General features: G+C 29.2%; 1 protein-coding gene and 1 long non-coding RNA gene across 3 annotated transcripts in view; one reads left to right on the forward strand and one right to left on the reverse strand.

Annotated features, from left to right (window-relative positions):
• The window catches only part of LOC138857466 (uncharacterized), a 30,168-nt gene that overhangs the window by 3,176 nt on the left and 1,194 nt on the right, over positions 1–25,798 (forward strand). Inside the window, exon 2 of the long non-coding RNA XR_011396563.1 lies at positions 12,885–13,140. This is a non-coding gene — a long non-coding RNA (uncharacterized lncRNA). The remainder of the gene's footprint in view (positions 1–12,884; positions 13,141–25,798) is intronic.
• On the reverse strand, positions 558–25,732 carry LOC106620172 (dynein light chain 1, cytoplasmic). Of its 2 annotated transcripts, none has more exons than XM_036376881.2 (3): positions 25,709–25,732; positions 17,895–18,062; positions 558–2,741 (listed from the first exon to the last, which is right to left on the reverse strand). In XM_036376881.2, exons 2-3 carry the CDS (start codon positions 18,000–18,002, stop codon positions 2,580–2,582), a joined length of 270 nt encoding a protein of 89 aa, XP_036232774.1. In that variant the 5' UTR covers positions 18,003–18,062; positions 25,709–25,732; the 3' UTR covers positions 558–2,579. The 2 variants fall into 2 exon arrangements, with proteins under 2 accessions (XP_036232774.1, XP_014094061.1); XM_014238586.3 differs by lacking the exon at positions 25,709–25,732 and adding an exon at positions 24,332–24,703.

Genomic DNA, 25,798 nt, shown 5'->3' on the forward strand with positions numbered 1-25,798 from the left:
AGATATACATAAATAGCAATGACTGCTATTCGCCAAACATTTTTTGTTTCCATATTTCTAAATTTATGCTTTTTTCTGTGAATATATGTACATACATATCTGTATGTATGTATAATTAAGTGCCGCTAAGAGTTGGGGTAAAACGTAGATAGACAAAGAAATAATATGTTCTTACTACCTCAACCGTTAAAAATATAATTTGTGGTACTTTTTTTATGAATTAGAGGTTACTTATAGAAATTATTATCCTTTAAGGTTTTATTTTGTAAATTATTACTTTTTTTATAAGTTATGTTTATAGAAATAAATTACATAAATAATTTTAAATTAATTAATAAATAACAATAAAAGTAATCAAAGAACATTATTTCAAGTTAATTAATAAATAAAAAATAATAATTCAAATTGTTGAATAAATAATAAATAAATTATTTAAATTATTGAATAAATAATATTAATAAAAATTACCAAATAAATTGCAATACAAACTCAATTTGCCAATAACTACGCGATTTCAGCTTTCCACTTCATAAATAAATAAATGCAACACAAAGAAATTAAATTTTTTTAAAATAAAATTTATATTTATTATTTGAACACATATCTTTCATCAATTTCCAATTTAGGAAAAATTTCAAAAAAATACCCTCACACATCCACTTGTTCAATAAATTGTAAAATGGCGTCTACTAAATTACTAATGTAAGAAGTGTGTTAAAATAGATAATTTTTTTTCTCTCTCATAAAACGATATTTTGTTTTGTTCATTTTACAAATCAAAAAGAAAAACATTTACAATTTATTTAACACAAAAGAAAATATAGAAGTTTCACAGAAGAAAATATCATTAATTCGAATATATTAGCCTAGTATGTTATATGCGCTGTTGCTGCTGCTGCTATTGTTGTTGTTGCTGCATGCATATTTACCGCTCCTGGCTGCTGCCAACAGCGCAACACTACACTCCTTCTCATTTGCATTTGTTCGCATTCAACTTTTAGTTTTATATTTATTTGCTGTTGTTATTATTGCTATTGTATGCGTTCACATAAAGGTGTTGCAAGTGTGTTTTTTACTCGCCGTTTGCGTGTTTGTGTTTTTTATTGTTGCTTTACACATTGCTACAACAACTGTTTCTTAAGTGGTCACTCTTCCTTCTTCTGGTTCAAGTTTCAATTAAATTTTCCCATTGCTAATTGTGGATGGAAATATTCAGTTATGTCTTTTATAATTCTCTAACTTTGCTGGTCGCATACAATATTTCAATTTTCATTAAGATTTTCTCTAATTCGAATGTTGTGCATCTGCTTTTTTTTGCATTTCTTTCGCCTTCCACTCCGTATATCATCAGTTAAGTGTTTTGCTTTTGTGTGTGTGTGTATGTATGCTTGTTGCTGTTGTGTACGCAATTTGAAATATTTATTTTTTGTATTCATCGATTTTCTTTTTCTTGTTACTTAGACTAACAAATATATATGTGTGTATATATATATATAATTTGCTGTTGTTGCTTGCTGATATTACTAATACAAATACGCATAAAATGTTAAATTTTCCATGATTCCATTTGAGATTTGTTTTTATTATATTTTTCTTCAAGTTCTGCTATATTTTCTACTATTTTCTGCATTTTACTGAATCTGCGAAGTTTTTCCCTTACAACAATTGTCTGTTCGGGTGTGGGTTGTGTTGTTGGTGTATTGTGCCCATAATAGTAGTAGAGTGAATTTGTTGTTGTGGTTGATGATGTTGCTGCTTTTGTCAAGTCCGTGAATCGCTAAATTTCTGCAGTGTAAAATTTTGTAGTAGATCTTTGGTCAGCGGCGCATGCGGGAATGGCAGGAGTGAGTGCATGAATGGCATTAGGACAATTCAAAAATATTCTAAATACGCTGGTTAGCATAGAGTGCGTTATTTTAGGCGTTGACTGTGCGCCGCAATCGCAAATATACGCAATTTTGTGAGAAATCGAGCGCTGAGAATACATTCCAATTAGATTCCACATCTATGATTAACGCATTTTTGTCAATTGAACTTTTTTTAATGAGGTTCAACATAACATAACGTTATAAATGTTATATGAGCAGCTTATTATGTACGCAGTCTGAAATAAGTAAACTGAAGCTAACTCTTTACGCTCATCTTCATCAAAATGCGGGTTATCAACCAAAATATTTCATTTCACACTTTACATCTGCCAGGCGTATAGTTTCTGCTCGCACAATTCAAGAAATCACAGCTAATAACTATCGTTATGCACTGCAACGCAGTGTGGAACGTATTTTGTCATTATCATTTCAGCCCTACTTGTGCTTGTTTTCGAATGCATTTCCGCCTGCCGCTTTGCTCACTTGCTGATTCATCATACTATTACTTTGAAATATTGTGACTGCTAATTTTTCCAGTTGTTGTTGTTATTTTTCTACTTTACGCCTTTTTTTCTTGAAATTTAGGATTAATTTTTTCTACAATTTCTTTTGTTGTTGCTTTCCAAGTATGTGTATATGTGTGTTATTGTGGTATTTTGTTGTTGCTGTTGCTGTGATTGGTTTTATTGTTGTAGTTGTTGTTAAATTTTTTTAACCGCTCTTAAATAATAAAATTGCCACCTGGCCTAAGTAAAAGTAGATAAAGTGACGTGTCTCATGTGTCACATACGATCCGAAATTTCGGCCCACAATACAATGCCATGTGGGATTGTATTTTTTGTCGAATTCTTTCTTAATGTAGGCGGCAATGTCCTGCAATGAGAGAAAATATATTTTTTGATTAGTTGGGTGTATATTTGTAAAAAAATATATTACTATTGTATAGTCAAAATAAATATGGAAAAATATAAAAAGAAAAAACATATAACAACATAAAAAACATAAAACAAATTATAAAAAATTATAAAAAAAAAATAAAAAAAAAAATTAAACAAAATATAAAACAGAATGAAACAAAATATAAAACTACAAAAAAAAAACATAAAATAATATATAAAAAATTAGAAAAAAAAATACTACAAAATATATTAAATCAAATTTTTATAATCACCCTTTATTAGGAAATGATACGAAATGTAGATATGAAAAACAAAATGAAAAAATATTTATACAAAAATTGTATGGAAAATTTAATAAATAGAGAAATAAGCAAGCTTTACCTAGCAAATTTTTTAACAATAATAAAAAAAATTGCATTAATTCTAGAAAACATGGAAACATTGAAAAAAAAATGTTTAAAAGAAATAAAAACATATATAAAAAATTAAAAAAAAAGATATTAAAATATATATTAAAATAATTAAAATATAAATTAAAAATAATATGAAAAAATATAACAATATATTAAATACAAACTGCAGAACAACCTTTTGATAAAAATAAATACCAAATTTTCATTAATTTCTCAAATAAAATTTATAAAAAAATAAAATTAAAAAAAAATTAAAAAAATATAATTTAAAAAAATATTTAAAAAAAAATTTAAGACTAAATTATAAAAACTGTATTAAATACAACCGTCATAATCACCCTTTTTTATAAAATTATACGAAATAATTCGAAATTTTCATTAATTCTTATTGCCATTCTTCATTTCATACTAACTCATATATTTTTAATAACGATTTTTCATTTTTAATACTAAACCAAAAGCAATAAAAATGAACGCCGCTATATGGCAAGCCATACAACAAAGCATTGCCCTTCACGGCACTTAAATCGCAGCTATAGCGTCATTTCTACGCCATTTAAGCAGAAAATTGCATTTTCCGGCAATTTCAATGTGAATGCGGAAAACTAAAATTGAAAAAGAAAATAAAAAACGTTGCAAGGAAAGCCTGTAGCCGCGTAGTGCGCAACAACAATTAAAACAAAAGCACAATTTGGGGAGAAAATCAGGCCCACTGACCTAGCGGCGTACGAATGAGTGACCGATACCCCAAGTTTATAAAAATAAATGTTCCTCGAAAAAAAAATGCAATAGCAAATACAATATAAAAAATACAAACTTGTGCTCACGAGCTGGAAATTTCATAGAACATTAGCGTAAATAAATTTAAAAAAACTGCACAGAATTTGCAATGTTCAACGCTTACTCACACGCACGCACACACACAGAGGTCATTGTCAGTTCAGTTTTGTGCAATCACGTAAACGTATTATAAGTGCATACTGTATGTATGTATGTACATATTTGATGCAACGGCCGGCTTGTATTATAATTGCTTAGCATGAGTGACGCGAGACACAAATAGCAATGGCTTATAGGTAGGCGCTTAAACTTATTATTTAATGCGTTTAAAAATAGATTACGCTCATGTTAAAAGCCTGCATCTACATGCGGCTTTAGCTACATACATTTTCTATAGATACAGGCATTATTTATAAGCGGGATTATTTTTTAAAATGATGTAAGCAAAAAGTTTCATTTTAGCTACGTTTATTTACATTAGAAATTTTCGTAAATTTCCGAAATCGATAGTGGAATGAACTAAAATATTTATATCTAATATTGATATATTGGTAATGGTGAATAGCCTTTTCTAAATATAAACCAATTAAATTTATATACAAGTACACAAATTATAAATAATTTAGCGTATACATATTTTACGTTCCAAAAATTTAGACATTTTTAAATCGAAAAATTTTAGACACACAACTATAGATATTTATCTTAAACTCAAAATAGTATGAACACCTTATTAGTTAACGTTTTCAACTGCAGACGTTTGCTTAATGTTTGTGGTTAAAGAAATTCATGTTTATGCTTGCATGAAGAACACGTGTTTAAACTAATCACATTTTTGCAAAATGCAAATATAAAGAAACAAGTGAAAATACAAATCTTTCGCATATAAATTTCAAATAATTTAAGTTTTATCGTGCAATAGTGGTTTAATTTACATACATATGTACATGTAAATGTAAATGAGTGTGTCTACTCCATTTTTACATGTTATCACTGCTATTAATCATGAAGTGGGAAATTTGCGTGCCAAATGTTCTAGAAACCATTCCAATAGTAAGTTACAGGCAAAAATATTTACTTTAATGTACATGTGTATGTGCGTATGTTAGCATACAAAGGGAAACAATAGTCGGTAACTTCAGCCGCTGACCTAGATATCATTAAACAAATAGTAAATACGAGTACATACATATGTATGTGTATAACCAGGCAGGTGGTAAAAAAAACTAAGAAAATATGTGATTTTTTGCCAAATCATGCAGTAAATAAAGTGAGCCAGAATTATGGAAAAATTATAGTGATTTTGAAATAAAATAAATCATAAATGCTTGTTGTACCAAAAAATATGATTTATTAACAAAAAACTAAAACAAAATATATAAATAAATAAAATAATATAATACCTACATATACATGTGTATAGGAAATAAATCAATAACCAAAATGAAATATAGCTTTTAAATAATGAATTAAAAGTTTGGCTCAAAATAATTTTTGAAAAAAATTAAAACAAAAAAATGAAAATTTAAATTTAAAAAATTTAAATATAAACAACAAAAAATTATAAAAAATAAAAATAAAGTAATAAATAAAAATTAAATAATACAAAAAAATAAATCATAAAGAAAAAATAAATAAAATTAAAAAATAAATAAAATTAAATATTAAATAATATTAAAAATTAAATAATAAATAAAAGTAAACAATAAATACATAAAGAATTAATAATTTAAAAAAAAAATTATTAAAAAAAAATTATAAATCAAAAAATTATTTAAAAAATAATAATAATAAAGTAAAAAATAAAAATTAAATAATAAAAAAAAAAAAATCATAAATAAAAAAAAATAAATTTAAACAATAAATAAAATTAAAAATTAAATAATAAATAAAAGTAAACAATAAATACATAAAGAATTAATAATTAAAAAAACAATAAAATAAAAAAAAAATTATTAAAAAAAAATTATAAAACAAAAAATTATTATTAAAAAAAATATATAATAATTAAAAAATAAATAATAATTAAAGAAATAATATCCAAAAATAATAATATAATTTAAAAAATATAATAATATTATTAAAAAAAAATATTATATAATTAAAAAAAATAATATAATTAAAAAAAATAATAACATAATTAAAAAAAAAATAATAATATAATTTAAAAAAATAATATTAATTAAATAATTTTAAAAAAATCGGTGTAATACAAAAAATAAACATTTTTAAAGTGAATAAATGCATTTTGGTGGGATCTCATGTTCTATTGTAATACAATAATACAACTTTTTAATGACGCATATAAATTCAGGCCAAGTTGGCAGGTTTGGTAATGCAGATAAATAAATAAACTTGTTAAACTCAACAATTATCGATTAACAATGCATTGTAGCAGACAAGTCTAAGCCATAAGGGTGGCAAAAGTAAACTAAAACTACGTAAACAAATATTAACTTAAGCTAGTGCGAGTAAATAATAAGCGACATTGTAAGAAAGGAGAGCAAAGAAAAAAAAATAGGTCGATTGCCAACAATAACAAAGTGTATGATATGTTTAACCGGAAATGTAACAATAGCAAAAGCGCCTACAGCCTAAAGGAAAAAACCTGTGTCAACTGAAATTTCCCTTTTGAATAAAAAAAAAAAAAAAACTTTCTGCAAAAAAAATTTACAATGGTAGCAGAACAGATATTCAAGAAATAAGTTTCGATACACTCATTGTATAATACAATCAAGCAAGAGGCTTGATTATTTTTGCCATATAGCTATCGCTTCTACTATTTAACCATATACACCCCACACCCCAGCTTTTTTCGATATTGATTAAACAATGTAGCGTTGCGCAAAACAACGAAGTTAAAAATAAGAAGAAAACGCCAGCATGACAACTGTAAGAAAACACGCATGGTTTTCGTAAGGAAAAAAGCAACCGGCAACAGTGGCTTTGCAACTGTCAATGAGTGTCACGCGTGTTTATGCATAAGCCCAAAAAAAGAGAGTAAATTGTTTTGAAAAAAGTTAGGAGATTTCACAGTACGATTTTACTAACATATACATATATATTTGTGGGTGCATACACGTATCGGATATATGAACCCCGTGTTTACTGTGTTACTATGTAGGCTCATGAACATTCACATGGATGTATAGAGGCTCGACAAATAAAACCGGAAATGCGCGCGGGCAGCCCGTTGGCACGTACTCGGCGAACCGGTGGAAGTCTGCTTAAGTTGGGTGGCGGCATGCAAGTTCGTTCGTGCATAAAATGCAGGATCGCGTGCTACATAAACACTGTTTGCTTCGCCGTATACATATGTAAGTAGTATGTATGTATATACATATAAAAGTATTTACCGGTCTTAGTCTTTCCGCTCGGCTCAAATTACATGAGCTGTTAGCTTTTCTAGTTCGAATGGCAATGATATAAAATGGGGGCCTTGAAGTATGTTGCAAAAAAATGTTGTCAATCATACACTGTCACAATTCGATTTGCAAAAATATTTTTATGTATTCTGAAAGCGTTAGGAGGAAATAAAAAAAATTCTAAACAAGATAAAGCAAATAATATAATTAAAAACATAATAATAATAATAATAATCAAAAAACAATAATTAGTAAAGAAATAGTAATTTAAACAAATAAAAGTAATTTAAAAAATATATATTAATAAAAAGTAAATTACCAAAAAATAATAATAATAAAAATATTAATAAAAATAACAAAAAATAATAATAATAAAAATAACAAAAAATTATAATAAAAAGAAACAAAAAAAATTAAACAAAATATAAAAAACAAATAAAATAATGTAAAAATATAATAATAATAAAAAATTTTTTTTAAAATAATGTAAAAACATAATCAAAAAAAATTATAAAAAATAAATAAAAATATAAAAAACAAATAAAGTAATTATTCAAAAAGTAAAGAATAAAATATTAAAAATAATAAAAAAAAATTGTAAAAATATGGTACATAAACAAAATTGTACCACTACAATAATAGGGAGAAGAAAAAACTCAAAAAATTTATAAATAAAACACAGTTAAAATCCACAATGTATGGAGACCAAATTAAGTGTTTAAAGACCTAACGGTTACACCCAAAAGACATTGTATTGTTCACGAGTTAACGACAACTTCACAAAACATTTTGTACAATTTGCGCATACAAATTGCTGTAACCATATGTATGTATTTAAATGTAGTGATATTATATGCTAAACTCATATGCACATCGCATCGAAGTATATGTATATCTAATCTCGAATGCGTGCAGCGTAATAAAACACTTTCCCCAACAATGCCACGTGTCATGCAATGCATGAAGCTTTTACAGTCGTTAACAATGCAAATGTATGCAAAACAGTACGCGCACAACACTATTTACCAACACAAGTATGTATATACATATGTACACATTTTAAACGCCGTGAAGTAGGCAAGAGCATTGCCGCCGCACTCAACTGAAACCACAGCTGACAGCCTAAAAATAGAACAGTACAACACGGCGTTTGATGGTGTAAGTTTATCAACATACCGTTATGTGATAGAGGTGTATGTAACTGTGAGTGCATTTTCGCGCTGAGAGACCGGAAGATGTAGCGCCATGGAGAAAATTGCATATATGCAAGCATCAGGACATGTTCTAAATTTGTACATTGAGCCGCACTGAATGCATTGCATGTTAAACAACAACAAAAACAAAAACAACAACTAACAACTGCGCTGTATAAACTTTGTGAATGATGTTGCATACCAAGAGCCAAATACGCAAAGTTAACGCAACAGAAGCCTTTTTCTTTGCCTTTTATGCATGCTTTTAACGCACACATACACACACACACATACTTACAACTAGATTCCTCTTTAATAAAAGCATCAGTGAAAATCTAATTTTATCTGCGCCTCCTTTGCCGCTGCTGCAACACAGCTGTTGTACACTTTTACATATGTATATGCACAATAGCAACAACAACAACTCCAGCGTGTAAAGCGGAAGCGAATAAATTTATTTGACTGTTGCATCCTGTGTTGGCGTTTCGGTGGCAAGCATCGCACAAGTAGGAAGTGTAAAATAATTAAATTGAAGGTGAAGAGCAACTACAAGAACATTAGATTGAAAGCTTAAGTAAGTGGCGAGGCGGTAATTAGTGTGTTAAGTTTTGCAAGTGAAAGGTAGTGTAAGCAAATTTATTAATATAAAATTGTTTGCATACATTCTGGCGGTGAGTGAATAATTAGTAGTGACGGAAAATATAGCCGCATCGAAGGCGCAAATTGTTGTTATAATAAGTGTTTTTACAGTTAATAAACTATACAGTTTTGCATATAGATTATTTTTGAAACCATTTTCATCGAATGAATAAATATTGCTTCATATTAATCATTTATATACAAACTTCTGCTATCTGCATAAGCATTTTATATGATTACCTCAAATTGCAAAATTCGCCAAAAATTTTATTTGTGTTAGCTAATACTATAAACAACAAAAAACGTTAACTTCGGTTGCAGCGTAGCTATAATACCTTTTACAGGTGCATTCCTATACCATAAAGGGTATAAAAAGTTCTTTATCTTGAATTTAATCAAATTTCAGTTTTTATGGCAGTCATATGCCATAGTGATCCGATCTGTACAATATTTTCGGAGATTATAGCGTTAACTTGGACAATTATCTATGCCGAATTTTGCGAAGATATCTTGGCAAATAAAAAAGTTTGCCATACAAGAATTTGATTTGATTCGTTCAACTTGCATGACAGCTACATTCTATAATGATACGATATAAGCGGTTGCGACAAATGAGCAGCTTCTTGGGGAGAAAAGAACGTGCGCAAAATATTAGATCGATATCACAAAAATTAAGGAACTATAGTTTGCGTATAGAATGGTGCATAGTTTCAAGGAAACTTTTTTCATCTAATCGATGAAATCTCAACTTTTACAACTCATCAGGCAACTGATCAACCTAACAATTGCTGCATGTCCACTTTAGGCAATTATTTAAAGAGATAATATTTGTTCTTCCAAATGATGAAATTTCGTAGACGTATCTATTCCAATTCTTGCTTTTTCATTTTTCAACTTTTCGCCATTCTATGCTTCTTTGCTCCAAAATAATGCCTATAAATCGACATTAGCGCAAATATCTCAATTGTCCGGCGCCTAAAAGCATACCATTAAATTTAACTAAAAAAATTTCGCCACTGGTGCTTTCACACGCACTTTTAAGTTACTATAAAATCTAAGTGAATAGTAATAAAAAAAATCGAGCTACAATCAACTCTTTGCTTAACAATTCAATACAGATTTCTGTCAGCTTTTTTGGTACTATAAAGATTATATGCAGCAAAAACTGTTTGAGCAACAATTTGGTGGCAGCCACTTTCTGGATGACTGACATACCATATGTATAATGTAGATACATAGAAACGTGCCATTTCACGCAGTTATTTACACAAACCTGGCACAAAAAAGTAAATATTTGACTAACGCAAATAGGACAGCACGCTCTCCTGCGGAAAAAGTTGTTTGTCAAAAAGTACACATAACTTAAAAAAAGGTGGACAATAGTAATAGAGGAATCCACTTGCGTAAATGCCGGCTAAGTAGATGGCATATGGTAGATAAATCACAATGACAAAGAGTAAAAAAGTGGTACGCTGAAGATAGCAAAGAGACAGATAAGTCAAAAGGACAATAAATTGCCAATAAGAAAATTATACTAAAGGTTTGGATTCAGGACCTACACATATATAATATACACACACACACATGTTGAGTGAAATTAGAATGAAAAGCATAGCAAACTTTGAGGTCGAAGCAGCCTGCGGCACCAAAAAGCCGGAAGGAAGGTCTTTAGAAACACGCAGAGAAAGAGAAATAGCCAAAAAAAGCAATAAAATCTTGTGGAGAATAATTAGAAAACGAATCAATATGGAAAAAATAAGTGGGCGCAACGACAATAAGGTGCTTAGGTGACCAAAAAGGCCCGCAAAACAAATAAAGTTCAAGTGAATAACCAAATGTTATCATACAACAAATATATCTATATTTAGGTTGAAAAAAAAAAAGAAAAAAGAATGTGACTAGCGACACACACGAGTACCGAGACAACTGGTTGGCCGAATGAGCCTTGACTAAGGCCAAATATAAATGCAGAAGCCAATACTAAGACCAAAGCCAAAGCCAAAGTCATAGTCACAGCCTTCGCCAAAACCGTTTATTTCATGTTTTTACTTGTGTATGTATGAGTATCTCTTATGCACGCTATAGTTATGACTGTCTGCGTGCAATCCACTTGTTTCAATGCGAAATGACTAAAGCCACGAACAGCTTGAAGCCAAATATGGACGGCCAACGGCACAACAAAAACGTACGAATTGGCGTTGTGGCTCAAAACGAAGCAACAACAATACATGCAGCTAGCAACTGTTGGCCGCCAATATATTTAAAATGCAAAGAACGTGGTGTCCAGACAAAGAATAAACCAAAAAAGAGTGTGAAGAAAATACCAATGTGGCAAATAAAGAAACCAATGCAAAAATAAATAAATTTTAAGCCAAATTAAATCGCCAGTGGCAGCAAAAGCATAACTATAATGGCAACAATAACGGTTGAAATGCATGCTGAATGAATGAACTGTAAAGCTGCAGGCAAGGCGACCGTCTTCGTGGTCGTGCGGTGCGAGAGCACAGTGAAAGTGGGAAGAAAGCCATGAATAATGTGGTTATGAGCGGAAACAAGGACTCGCAGCAGTGGTGAAGAATTCCGTTTCGTGAAGGCGGGAAAAGAATAGACAAGAAAAATATGCTTCTCAGACGTGCAACTTTAATTAAACAAGACAAAATATGTGAAACCAATTAAAATTAAAATGAAGGCATAAATTAAAAAAGCTCAAATTATATATTATATATAAAAAAAAATTTGGAAAAACATAAAATATTGGGAAATTAGATAAAATATAAATTTAAGAAGTAGAAATTAAGTAAAAAAAATTGAAAAATTAGATAATAGTAATTTACTAAAAACACAAAAGTGTAAAATAATTCAAAAAACAAGAAAAAAACGTAGACTGCGGTTGCACCGAAGCTATAATACCCTTCACACATATAAAATACAAGAACTTGATTGTGATCAGTGTGTATGACAGCTACATATGTATATGCTCCAGTGGTTCGACCTGAACAATTTGTACGGAGATTGTACCGTTACTTGAGAAAATAATTCGTGCCGAATTTAATGAACATATCTAACCAAATGAAAAGTTCTCCAAAAAGAATTTGATTTGGATCGTTCAGTTTGTATGGCAGCTATATGCTATAGTGGTCCGATATCGGCGATTCCGACAATTCATCAGCTTTTTCGTGTTAAAAGCACGTGTGTAAAATTTCAAAGCGATATCTCCGCCACTTATAAAAAATAACCGGGTTTATTTTTTAGTCCTAATGAAAATAATAATATATTTATCTACTTAAATTTACACCAATTCATTTCAAATCACCATTATTATAATTTACTTCGTTGATTTTGCAAAAACAAATTGCAAAAAAAAAATATTTTTCTAATATATTATATGTACATACAAACATACATTATATTTAAAAAAAAAAAAAATTGAAAAAATATTTTGCAGTCGTTTTATTTTTAATTTTTCAAATATATATGTACATATATTTTTAAACTGCAAAATATTTTATTTGTAAAATAAATTTGGAAAGCTTTATAATCTTTATAAAACTTTTTCATTCATTTTTTTAAAGTTAAATTTCATGTACCAAATATTACTTCAGCCATTTATTTACAATTTTCAAACAATGAAATTTGTAATTAAATGCTATTACCATAAAATAAAAAGTTGTAAAATAATCCAAATGATTGATGCACTAACATTTTCGTTATTTAATTTTTTTTTCAGCCAAAACAATGATAAACAGTGTCATATCGCATTATTACGGAGCACGCTTTGCTACAATGCGCCTAAAAGTATGCAAACAAAAGACAACTGCGCCGTATGTGAGCGCACATGTAAAAAGTATTGGGTAAATGGCGAAAATATGTCAACGGCAACACCCACAGTGGCGAAAAGCAATAATAATAACTGTAACTGGTAATGCAACAATAAAAAAAAGGCAACAACAACAACCATAGTTACTCAAATACACCAAATAGCGGTAAGTAATGTATGCACATGTGTATATATGTATGTATGTATATGTACACACTGCCTTTAAAACGCCCCCCATCCCGCACACAGACGCTCCAACTGCACAGCATGTGGCAAATTAAAGCCGACGCAGCCGTTGGCACCAACAATTTAGTTTAATACCCGTACGCGCCATGTTTCTAATGCCATGTGGAGCCGAGCGGCGCTCCTTGCCTTGCCTTGCTTTGTGTTATTCGGGAGCCACTGCCGCGAATGCCTGCCCGCTGCCACCTAACCTACAAGTGCACGATATGATTGGCAGCAGGATTCCCAATGGGTGGCACACACGCACACAAATGTAGCTGTATGGGTATGTGCGTACACTTTCACTGTAGTCAGCCGCAATTGTTGACATTACAACATTGGCACTTATGCCCTTATGTTGTTACTATATTGTTGTTGTTTTTGTTGTAACCGAGCCCTGGTTAAAAATGTTAATTTTAAAACATATTGGCCAAGAGAAAGAGAGCAAGAGAGAGAGAGAGCAAGAGAGGAGGGAGAAGAAGCGAGTGTGAGGGAGGTAGTGAGAAGAAGAGAGTGCTGTAATAAGGACAATAATGTGTTGTGGTTGCTGTTGTTGTCGCTGTGTCAATATTTATACAATTTCTTGGTGTTTTGTTACTGTGGCTTTTTACATTATTGTGTGTATGCATTTTCGCATGTGTATGTTATATATATGTATGTGTGTGTTGGTGTTGGTGGATTTTATATGATGCGCTTTTAGGGAGTTGAGCGTTAAATAGATAATGATAAATGTGTTGAATGTAAGTAGGGAAAACAGCAAAAACAACGCGCTGTTTCAACAAATCAGTAAAATGTAGGAGGAGAGGGTGGGATTCTCTTTCGATTTCTACAGGCAGGCGTATGGATCACTGACAGCCTGTAATGCGGTAGGTGGTACGCAATCACGGGCGGCCTTGGAGCATTACTAGAGCAGAAACGGGAGAAAGTAAATATGTACATATGTATTTATGTATGCGCCTATGTGTGTTTAGGCACCGCTGCTATCGGCATAAACAAGTGTGTGTTTCGACACTGATTCGAGTTTAGTAATAGACGCTTAAAATTTAATTTTGATTGCAAAGTGTTAGTCGATATATTGTAGGATTATAAGTAATGATGAATCAAATTAAGACATTACAAACGCTTACAGTGCGTTAGAAAATTAATCTGCTTTGTATTAAGCAAAAATAACAATTTTAATATACCAAAATATATAGGAACAGGCTTTAAAATGTGAAAATAATAATTTTTTGCCAGTTTATAGTCGTAAGTTTATTCTTATTACAATATTTTTTTTTTTATATTTTTAATTATTATTTTTTATTTTATTAATTATTTGTAAATTTTTTTTTTAATTTTTTTTTATTTTATCTTTTAATTAAATTTTTAATTGCTATTATTTTTTAAATTAATTTTTAGTATTTTATTTTTTAATTTTTAGTATTTTTTTTTAATTTTTAATATTTTTTTTCAATTTGTAATCTTTTTTTTTTAATTTTTAAATCATTTTTTTTTTTAATTTTTAAATCTTTTTGTTTTTTTAATTTTTAAATCTTTTTTTTTTTTAATTTTTAAATCTTTTTTTTTTTAATTTTTAAATAATTTTTTTATTTTTATATCATTATATTTTTAATTTAGTCGCTTTTTTTTAATTTATAAATAATTTTTCTTTAAATTTATGTATAAATTTTATCAATTTATGAATCTTTTTTTTTTAATTTAAATTAATATTTTTTCTTAAGTTTTAATTAATTTTTTTTTTAAGTTTTAATTTTTTTTTTTCAATTAATTAATTAAATTCTTTTAATTATTAAACATTTTTTTTTTTGAATATAAAGTGAAAAGACTAAAATTAAAAAATAATAATTGTTTCCCAGTTTGTAATTTGTGTATTAATAAAATGTTTTATTTTTTTCATTATATTTTTATTTTTTTTCACAATTTTTTAAATTTGTTTTTTTTTTATTTCATAATGTGAGCTGCAATTTTTTCATTGTCAATTTTCATTGGATTTTTTAAGTTTCCACAATTTGTTTCAATTTTAGTCTCATTCATTATCTTTTTAAATCGAATTCTTTAATATTCTTTTTTAATATTATTTTTAAAACTGTTTTCAAGAATTTTTTTTAGCAACTAACAATTTTCTATAATTTATTTTTATACTAATTTTTATTTATACATAAAGTGAAAAAGATTAAAATTAAGAAATAATAATTTTTTTTCCAGTTTATAATTTTTTTATTAACATAAAATTTAATTTTTTCCATATTTTTATTTATTTTTTTTTTGTATTATTTTACTTTTTCACTTTAATAATTTGACTTCAAATTTTTACTGATATTGTTTTTCTATGAGGTTTTAATATTTCTTTTTTTATCGGCTTCTTTAATATATAATATATTTTAAATATTCTTTTCACAATTAAAATATATTTTAAAAATTGTGAATTACTTCCACTATTTTAATAATTTTTTTTTTATATTTTAATACTAATATTATCAAGATTTTTGTTATAAATTATTTATTTAAAAAATATATGTTATCCTTTCTTTTTTTTTTAATTTGAAATTTTATTTTTTTTTAATTCGGTTTTGATATGTATATTATTTCTTTTAAGCTTTTTTAATTTTTTTGTTTAACTTTATCTTTGGTTAATATTTTATTTTAACTTTTTATATTATATATGTACATACATACGGTAGGTTTTCAGTTTTATTTTCTATACATTTTTTTAAATCTTTTACTGGCTTTCAGCATATTTTAAATATAAATTCACTTTGTTCACCCTTTAAAAAAGTTATTTATAATTTTATTTTACAACCACAACGATAAAATTTATCTCAAAGTTATAGTTAAATAGACTCAATAATGTTGATTTTTTCATAAATTTTAAGTTGACAAAGTAAATATTAAATGAGTTTTTGAGCGCAAAGAAATGTGATAAGAAAACTAGACGAAGAGCAAGCACAACAAGAAAGACGTCAATCAAAATTAAAACATATGTACATGTATGGAAAATTTGTTATAAAAAGAAGTCGAAAGGCCAATACAAACAAAGTAAATAATAAAGATAATACAATATATTAAATGAAAAAAACTAAAAAAATAAAAAAAAAATTTATAAAAATAACAAAAATATATATGTATATATAAAAGAAATAAACAAAAATTAAATTTAAAAAAAATGTATGTAAATAAAATAATTTAATAAAAAAAAACGTGTATGTAAATAAAAAAAATTAAATTAAAAAAAAAATGTATGTAAATAAAAAAAAATTTAAAATAAAATAAAAATAAATAAACACAAAATATTAAAAAAAAAATTTTAACTAAAAATTATATTAATAAAAAAATGATTAACTAGGAAAAATATATTATTTTATAATTCTAATTTTTTCACGTTATATTTAAATAAAAAATAGTTTAAATAAAAAAGTTTTAAAATTAATATAAAGAAAATTAAAGAATCGGATTTAAAAAAATAAAAAATTAGACAAAAATTTAATTAATAAATGGAAATTTAAAAAAAAAATGTTTAAAAACTTAAAAAAAGTTAAAAAATAATAGCAAAATAGAGAATTCAAAAAAAATGTAAGATAACATAATAAAAAGGAACAAGTCCAAAGTCTAAAACTTAAAACTATAAATATACATATAATAAAATAATTGTGAGCATCTTAGCGAATTTATTTTTATACCAAATTTTTTTTATAAAGCTTTAAAATGAAATAAAATAGGTGCACCTATATGAAAACTTTACATAGATTTGTATGTACAACAGTAACTAGTACAAAAGCGCACTTGCAATGTTTAAAAGTGCATTCGACTCGGGTTAAAGTTGAACTAACCTTATTTGAAGAAAAAAGAAAAGTGCAAAAAGTAATGTGTGTATTCAACTCAAGTATAAAGAAAATACCACATAACCAAATGCATATATACATACATACATACATACATATGTGCATAGATACACATGCAAAACAAAAATGCATGTAATCCTTGCTTGTTAACCAAAGAGGGTCGCCGAGTTTAAAACAACAACATCAAAACTTAAAACAAAAACAAAATTTACAAGAAAATTGCGCCAAAGTTTACATGCATATCAAATGCAGCATGAAAAACTTGAAAAATGGTTGATAAAAAATCACAGCAGGATCAAATTGAATTCATTTCGAGAATTTTCGAAAATCTTTGCTTGCATTTGATCGCATTTTAGTGCCGCTTCAAGCGCACTTTTTGACTTTTAATGCGCTTTTCGCTTTACTTATACACTTTTACTTTGTTAACTTCTTTTATAACCAGCTTAGCGACATTTAACAACAAAAATTTCGTGCTTTCCTGCACACTTATCGCATTCGTAAGCAATAAGAAGCGCAAGTTAAAGCGCAGCAGCAGTTAACTTTTTATCTGCTTTACAGATAAGTGTTAGAAAAACAATCAGACTGCACAAAAAAACGAGAAGTGTTGGCAAACTAGCTTGTTTAACTTTTCCACAATATGCGCCTGTTCGTGGCACGATAAAAGTAGTCGCTAAGCAATAGTGTGCGGCATGACCACAAAATGTTGTTCAAGTTGTAGTTGTAATATGTATATTTATTTTGAAAACAAAACTAACGGTAAAAAATTGATTTAAAGCTTGTTTTCTTCTAAAGCTTTTAAGGTTATTCGCACATAAATTTTTAATAAATATTTTTAAATTTTCAAATTTTAGCCACTCACCTTTTCAATGTTGTACTTTTCGAGGGCTTGTGTCGCACAATCAACAGCATCCTGCTGCATTTCTTCGCTCATGTCGGCGTTTTTAATAACTGCTTTGCGATCTGACATTTTGTTTGTGGTTTTTTTAAGTTTCTTCTAATAAAAATTAGCAATAAATCTGCAAATAAACTGAAATGGTAGAGAAAATCATTAAAATTAGTTTGGAAAATTTAGTGAATTTATTAAGGTTATAAAGAAGTTTAATAATTATTGTATAATTTAAACAATTATATAAATATATATTATACTATATACTAACAAATTATCGGAAAATCTTAAACAACGCGTAAAATGCAATTATATACAGGCGATAAGTAGAAAATTTTCAAATTTGCGCATTTGACGTTTTTTCAAACGACTTCATGCCACTAGTTATCTTATACACCGTCAATGCGTACGCAAATAACGCTAGGCAATCACTGTCATATGTACATACATACATACATACATGCAAACTTATGTATGTACAACCTCATATCGTTCACTTTCAAATATTTGCATCTCACGGACTTTTAAACAATCAAAAGAAAATGGCACATTTAAATGGCAGCGACTCACGCGAATTTGTGCTAAACCCCGTCCGATAAAGCATACCTTGTGGCGCAATAGCTATTTGTTAATATCGCCTAACATCACACACGTACATATCAGCAAGCGCGCTTCGCGTACGCTGATAGCATGATACATGCATATATGGCTTTATTTTTCTTAAGACACTGCAATTGAAAATGTAATTCTGCTGTTAGAAGTCAAAATGCTGTGCTAGTTTTGCTTACGCTTGGGAAATTAAATATTAACAGGCGTATTTAGATATTAGTGAAGTTTTAAAAAGAATTATTTCGATTTACTGCCGAAATTGATTAGAGTGACGTCAATAACAGAAGCCCGTTGCGTTGCATATTTCAAGGCGCAGTATACATGAATCATGAGATTCATCGTTGCATAATTCAAGGCGTTGGCACTTATTTATACTTTTTTACTGTGATTAGTTGTTAAATGCGTCAATTTAACAGTTTTATGATTGAAAATTAAAAATTTATTGATTGGTGTTTTAAAAATAGCATAGCATACTTAAAGGCGTAGAAAAAATACAAATTTACACATATTTCCCTTTAGCAGGAGTAATATTAACACACGGGCTGAAAACCGGGCCTAACAAAATTGACTTCATTCGAGCGAAATTTCTTACTGTCGGGCATTTTTTTGAGGTCTACGAACAACCAACAATCGCTGGTAGCCAAATCTGCAGAATAAAGTGGATGCGGCCGTAATTCAAAGTGCAATTCATGCATTTGTGTCATTGTTTTGATTGGCTTGTGACACTTGATGAAACAAAATTTGTTTCTTTGTCATATGCGCTCGTTTTTTACAATTTCGGACTTGAAACGTTCCAATAAATCCGCTATATAATAGTCACAATTTATTGTTTTTCACTTCTCAAGTTAGTCGATGCATATTACACCTTTCATATTCCAAAATACCGAGGACATAACCTTTCCAGATGATTGTTGTGCTTTCGAGCGCTTTGGACGAGGGTCACCAGCTGCTGTGCACTCAGATGATGATCGTTTTGATTCCGTAGTGAAGTGATGGAGATCCATTGTCACATAGCGATGCAAAAATTCCGGTTTGTTACGTTTAAACATGGCCAAATACTGCTGAGGAGCATCAACACGTCGCTGTTTTTGGTCAACATTCAGCAAACTCGGCACCGCTCATGCAATATAAAGCCAACACGTTCTTTTAAAATCCTCACAATATCAGCTTTATCCCGAAACTTTACTTTCCGAGCCTTCAGAACGATTTTGTAGATTTAATTCATGTTTTCTGGTGTTACAGCCTCATTTGTACGCCCATTGTGTTTTGCATCATAGGTGTCTCTACGACCACGTTTTATGGTGGTTTCTGATGGTGTGGAATCACCATAACACTTTTCAAGCCGTTGCTTAACTTGTCAACTACGTATTTTTTCCCCATCAAGAAGCAGTGTAAAATTAAAAATTGTTTATCATCCATTGTTTTTAAAATAACAAAAGTAGCGTCACTCTTAGCACAATAACTCGCAAACTAATGAATATGTCATGAAATTTTAACAGCTGTCTTTTGCAGGTTAGTACTAACTGAAAATGAGGTGAATTTAATAAAACTAGCGCCATCTATGTGTGAGAACCGGTAATTTTCATAATTATTATAAAGACTTGAGTTTTCAGAAAAAATTAAAAATCTATCTCATTTAACCATAGCACATTATTAGACGAAGATTAAAAATCCATACATAAAATTTCACTAAAATCACGACAGTTCCACGAATTGATACTACTTGAACTATAATGTGCTCCGCATGCAGGGCAAAACGAAAAGAAAACTAAGCGATAAATTCTCCGAAAACAGCAGATATGTAAAACAATTGAATTAACATAAAGCACAAGCGGATATAAACTGTGCAATAGTGTATACTACACATACCAGACAGAAGGGATACGTATATACATACATACATATGTACATACTGCTAGACTAAATTGCAGACTTTACTGTTTTAAATAGGTCAGTTAAGGCGGCTCTAAACGGAAAATTACTAAAATATGCTTTTGAAGCGGCTTTTTAATGTTTTAGCTTATAACAACACACACATATGTACATACATACATATATAAGTGAGAATTTGTGTTGTAAAATCAACCCTTGGCACTCCTTTCAAAGAAAGCATTCAATCAATATGAAATAGAAATTCCGCATTCTTTTATTTCTACGGGAGCTTTAGAAATTTTGCTGCTGCCAAAGGACATCCATTATACCATCTAACTCTCTATCGGCATTTCAATAATTCTATAGTGAAAAAATGGCATACTAAGAGAACAAAAAGCTAAATGTGAACCATGAAATGCCTCAAAATGATAATGAATTAACCATATACCCATGCGCGTGTCAGCAATAGACAGCATATGGCCAGCAGCAACCCCATTCATGGGCAAACAGTGTAGGTAAAACAAACAAACAAAAAAAAAACACATAAAATAAAAGTAAAGTAAATGACTAACGAGCAGAAAGGCAGTCAGCAATTCGATTAGATGAGGGCAATTAGTGAGCACAATTGATAATGAAAGTGGTGGCGGGGTTAAATAAGGAAATGTAAAGAAATGTCGCAAGGTAAGACACAATGTGAGGCCACAACAACAATTACATGCAGTGTTATTCTTTTTTTGTTGCATTCACATTTTTTTTGTTGTCATTGCAAATGAATGGCAGGTTAATTGCATTATAGGCGTTTGCACGCAGACATGAAGCGCGCCAAACTATACGAGGAAATCAGAAATAATGTGAAAATTGCAATACAAAATTTGCACCAAATGAAAAATTGTAGAATTGTATCAATATCTGTTAGAATGCCTTGAAGTATGCAATGATTTCGTTGTTGTTGTATTACAATAACACAATAAATTAAAAAAATTTTCATACACTTATACACGTATACTATATACATATTTAAATTTAATTACTACTATCCAGAATTTAATTCAAAGCGCCTCAATTTACTACACAAGATGTAGAAAATGACGTTTAATATATCACTATCATATTAAATTTCCCAAATTAAGAAACAAAACATTTATGCAGTCACGATTTCTTAAGTTTTGAAATTTTTTAAACAAAACAAAATATAATGTATACGCTGTGTTGGGCATATTGCGCTAACTAACATAAACAATAACAAACTGAGAATAAATATATGACAAGTTCCATTAAGAGAATCCAAACACATGTCATACTTTCTTTAAAATTAAATATTACATTTTGCTTATTAAATGTACACAATTGAATTATCGAATGAATGAACGCCAGCTCTGCAATGAGGTAACACACAGCAATGCACCAATAGCAAAATACAATTCAACGGCAAAGATCAAAATGAAATGTCAAGCGAACTGCCGGCAAAAATACATATACGAATGTGTCTGCTGTTGATCAACGGCAACAAAACTGAGCAAAACCAACACAATCAGTGCTGTCAAGCACATTCAATCACATTCACGCACATTGCACGGACAGCCAGCGCTCAATACCCGGGCTGTTTAATAAATGCATATACCGACACGCTGTAACAAAACGTTTGAACGGCTGTATGACAATTTGTCGTTGAAATTATAAATTGTGCTTTATCAAAACAGACAGACACATGATGCTAGGACAGCTGACATAGCTGCATTGGTGTAGGTTAAGACGTTAACAAAAAGAAATGTGAACAAACGTAAACAAATGGAAAGTAAAAGTGTGCAATGCATTTGAATGAATATAACGTGCTATTAAGAAATAAAATTTTAAATTATGCTATAAAAAGAGAATTGCAAAGTTTTGAAAGCAACTGCAGCAAATAAACTACCTAATGAAGCTTTGGTACATATGAAAATATTAGCGCCACTAGTGAGAGCATCATTTAGTTTTATTTTAAACAATTGAATTTTATTTGATTTAAATTATAAAATGGGAATATTAAAGTATCCAAAATTTTAACTTCCCAGCTTGCAAAAACAAATTATACGCACACTTCAAATATTTGACATACATAGGGGAATGCTGAAATGACGTGTTGTCGTCGCCTATCTAATATAAACTGTGTAGGCGGCAGGCACGTAAATATGTAAAAATATGTGTTTTTTATAAAGGTTTATTGTGGATTACTAGCTTGAGCTTTTTTCCCCAAATGTTTCTGTACAAAATTACTTTTTGAAAGGATTTCAAGCTTTTTATCGCCTCTTTATCCTAAACGGAAGTGTTAAAAATATTTACCATATATGCAACTATCGCTTCTATAAAAAAAAAACTATGATATATGACAACAACAAAACTATATAAAGTGCAACGCTGTAGACAATTTTTAACGCCCTCATTTTACTGACAGCTTGTTACTATTGTTTTCATTTCTTCGTAGTATTTTTCCCTTGCAAACAAATCACACTATGTTACCTTGTAACATTCACTTGCATTCAGCTGTGAAATGTCAGTTAATTATAGTGTGAAATTTCTCAAAATTGTTTTCTACATTTTTACCAAAGCAATTTTCTTTTTGCGCCAAATATACATATACTCGTACTTATGTATGTATAGTACTTGTTTGTAGAATCATGCCCTGCATGCATATGTAGGTATGTAGAAACGTTTACATATATTTATGGCTGTCGGCTGTCTGTGCAATTTGAAGCTCAGGTGATATTGCACACACTTCATTTTAGTTTTGTATTTGTGTGCAATATAAATGATGTTTGCAAATTGTTTTGTTTTGGAAACCGTAATATATGATTTATGCCAAGCCATGTGTTACTAGCCATTTTTAAAGTTATTTAAAAGTTTTCGATTGTAGTATTTGATACTGCTTCCTCTAATAAAAGTTTTTTTCTAATATAATTTTAAACAAATTATATTACGAAATCTTGAATCGATCGAAGTAATATAATTTTCATTATACGTAGTTGAACTATTTTTATACGAATTTATTGAAGTCAGCTAAAAGTAGTGGATACCTACAGCGTCAATAAAAGCAACAATATTTTAGAGTAACCATCAGACACATGTGGAATGGCCAATAGCACTATACTTAACTGTGTATTTAAACTTCGGGTAGTTCCAAATGTTACCAATTTTGTCAATAAGCTTCTATTTTAATCAAACATTACGTCAGTATCGAATAATTTCGGCTATACAGTGGTTTAGCATACTCCATATAAACACACCAACGAATATTTAGCCGATGACCATTTTAAGTCATGCCAAAGTTTCTGAGCTCTTGATACTGGATTTAGCAAAAATAAAATTGTTGTTTTTTATACCAGTATGTAAATTTGCTTTGCTTCCGCTAAGCACGAGTATAGTACAAAATGAAACTGGTATGCCATACGACATAAGCTTCTTCTATTCTTCTCATGATTTACACGTTACTTCACTAGATGTAAGGCGTAGAATCTACACATGAGCACACATATTTCCAAAAATGTAACCTTTTTATTAAATAAAAAATAGTATTTAACATGTTGAGTTTCCGCTAAAAAACATGTTGTTTCTCGAACTTTCATTTTGTTGCTAATTATGAAATCAGATTTTGCAAAATCATTAGCGTACCACCTGCTAGTTGGGTGCATGAGTTAATGTCACCACCACCACCCTCTTTTAACCAAAAATGCTACATTTGCAACAACAATAACGTCTGATAGTCGACCATCGTCCGCTCAGCACCATCCTGTGTCAAAGATATACCGAAAACAACATTTGCCGCACCAACCGTCAATCTTCACATTTTAATGAAAAACATTTACGGCAATTTAGTATTTCGTTTTTTTTTTACCAAGACATTTCATACAATTTTCACACTTTCTGTAGATTTACAGCGCTAAATTTTAACTTACCTGTACAATTTCTGCTACTTGTGCTAGTTTTTAGCAAACAAATCTGATTTTTCAGCTTTTTACTTGGCTTTTCGGCACTATTTCTTCTAGTTTAGATTTTTTTCCTCTAAAATTTTGCTTATCTTCTTTCACACACTCGATGAATTTCTCAATGAAAACTATGTTTTCTTAAACCGTTTCAACGAATTTTCTTTGTGGAAATTTCAATACTTCAGATAAACGAATATATAAAATAAAACAGTTCAAATCAAAATTCCTTTGTATAGGTACTTTTCAAAATATATTTGGCTATACAATTTCCACCAAATAAATTCCACTCACGCTTGACGTATGTGTTGTTTGCACGGCTTTTCGCGGTACTCTGCTATTTTACTATACGGCGAATGCTAAAATGCAGCTGCAAATACGCTCTCTTCTATGTTAATGCGGAAAGAGAGAGCATATGCAAGAGCAGGAGAAAAGATGACGAGGCAGCTTCTAGCAGGCGGCTTCTATCAACTTCGTGTATTGAGTATATTTTTAACAAAACAGTGTTAAGAAATTTCCCAACAGCATTCACAATAGTTTGCAGAAATGTCATTCTATCGAAATTGACATTAGAAATATTGCAGTTATACGGAAGTGCCGGTGGATATACTATTTTGTTCATCAATTTACACAAATACAGAAATTTAGGAACACATTTTTTGTAATGCGTGGTTATATAGTAAAATAGATGCAATAGAGTGTGAATTTATTGCAATTCTAGCTATTTTTGTGTCAGTTTTGACGCTTTTACTCAACTGTCAAAATTTGCCTATTCAAAATGATGTTAATATATTTCAATTTTAGCTATTGAAAAAATTAAAATTATTAAATACTACTCAATTACAGAGCCTCATATTGATATAACCAGGCTTAAACAATTTGGGAGAAAAATTAGATTTTCAATTTTGAATTGAATTTTGTCAGTCCGGTATTCGTAATTAGAAATTTGAAAATTATTATTTATTAAAATTTTCTGTATACAATATAAAAAACAAATAATTTCAATGTTAATTCAATATTTTTGTTATGCATTGTTTGCAACGCTGCATTAAAAAAACAATTATGCTGCAATTCAAACAATATACATGCATAATTTGCTATAAATAACACAGCAAACATTATAAATATACCAGAAACATACCAGAAATGCGCTCACAATAGTTATTTCCCAATTCAGTAGCGCTCAAACTGTGCATATCCCCTACAGTAGGACACAAAGTTTTCACACTATTTTTAATAATTTTCTATTAGTACCACACTTATGCAAATTTTTGTTTAATTAATACATTATTTAAAAAATAATTTGATAAAATTTATTGGTAATTTCACGCGCTATAAACGTGCACTTACCTTGCATACAGTAACAAGTAAAGCTATTTCTCAACTTCTTGGCGCGGTTTCTGTGACTAGCTTACTTCGTTTCTTTAATACTCCACTTAT

Source organism: Bactrocera oleae, chromosome 5, assembly GCF_042242935.1.
Source record: "Bactrocera oleae isolate idBacOlea1 chromosome 5, idBacOlea1, whole genome shotgun sequence".
Taxonomy (NCBI): Eukaryota; Metazoa; Arthropoda; class Insecta; order Diptera; family Tephritidae; genus Bactrocera; species Bactrocera oleae.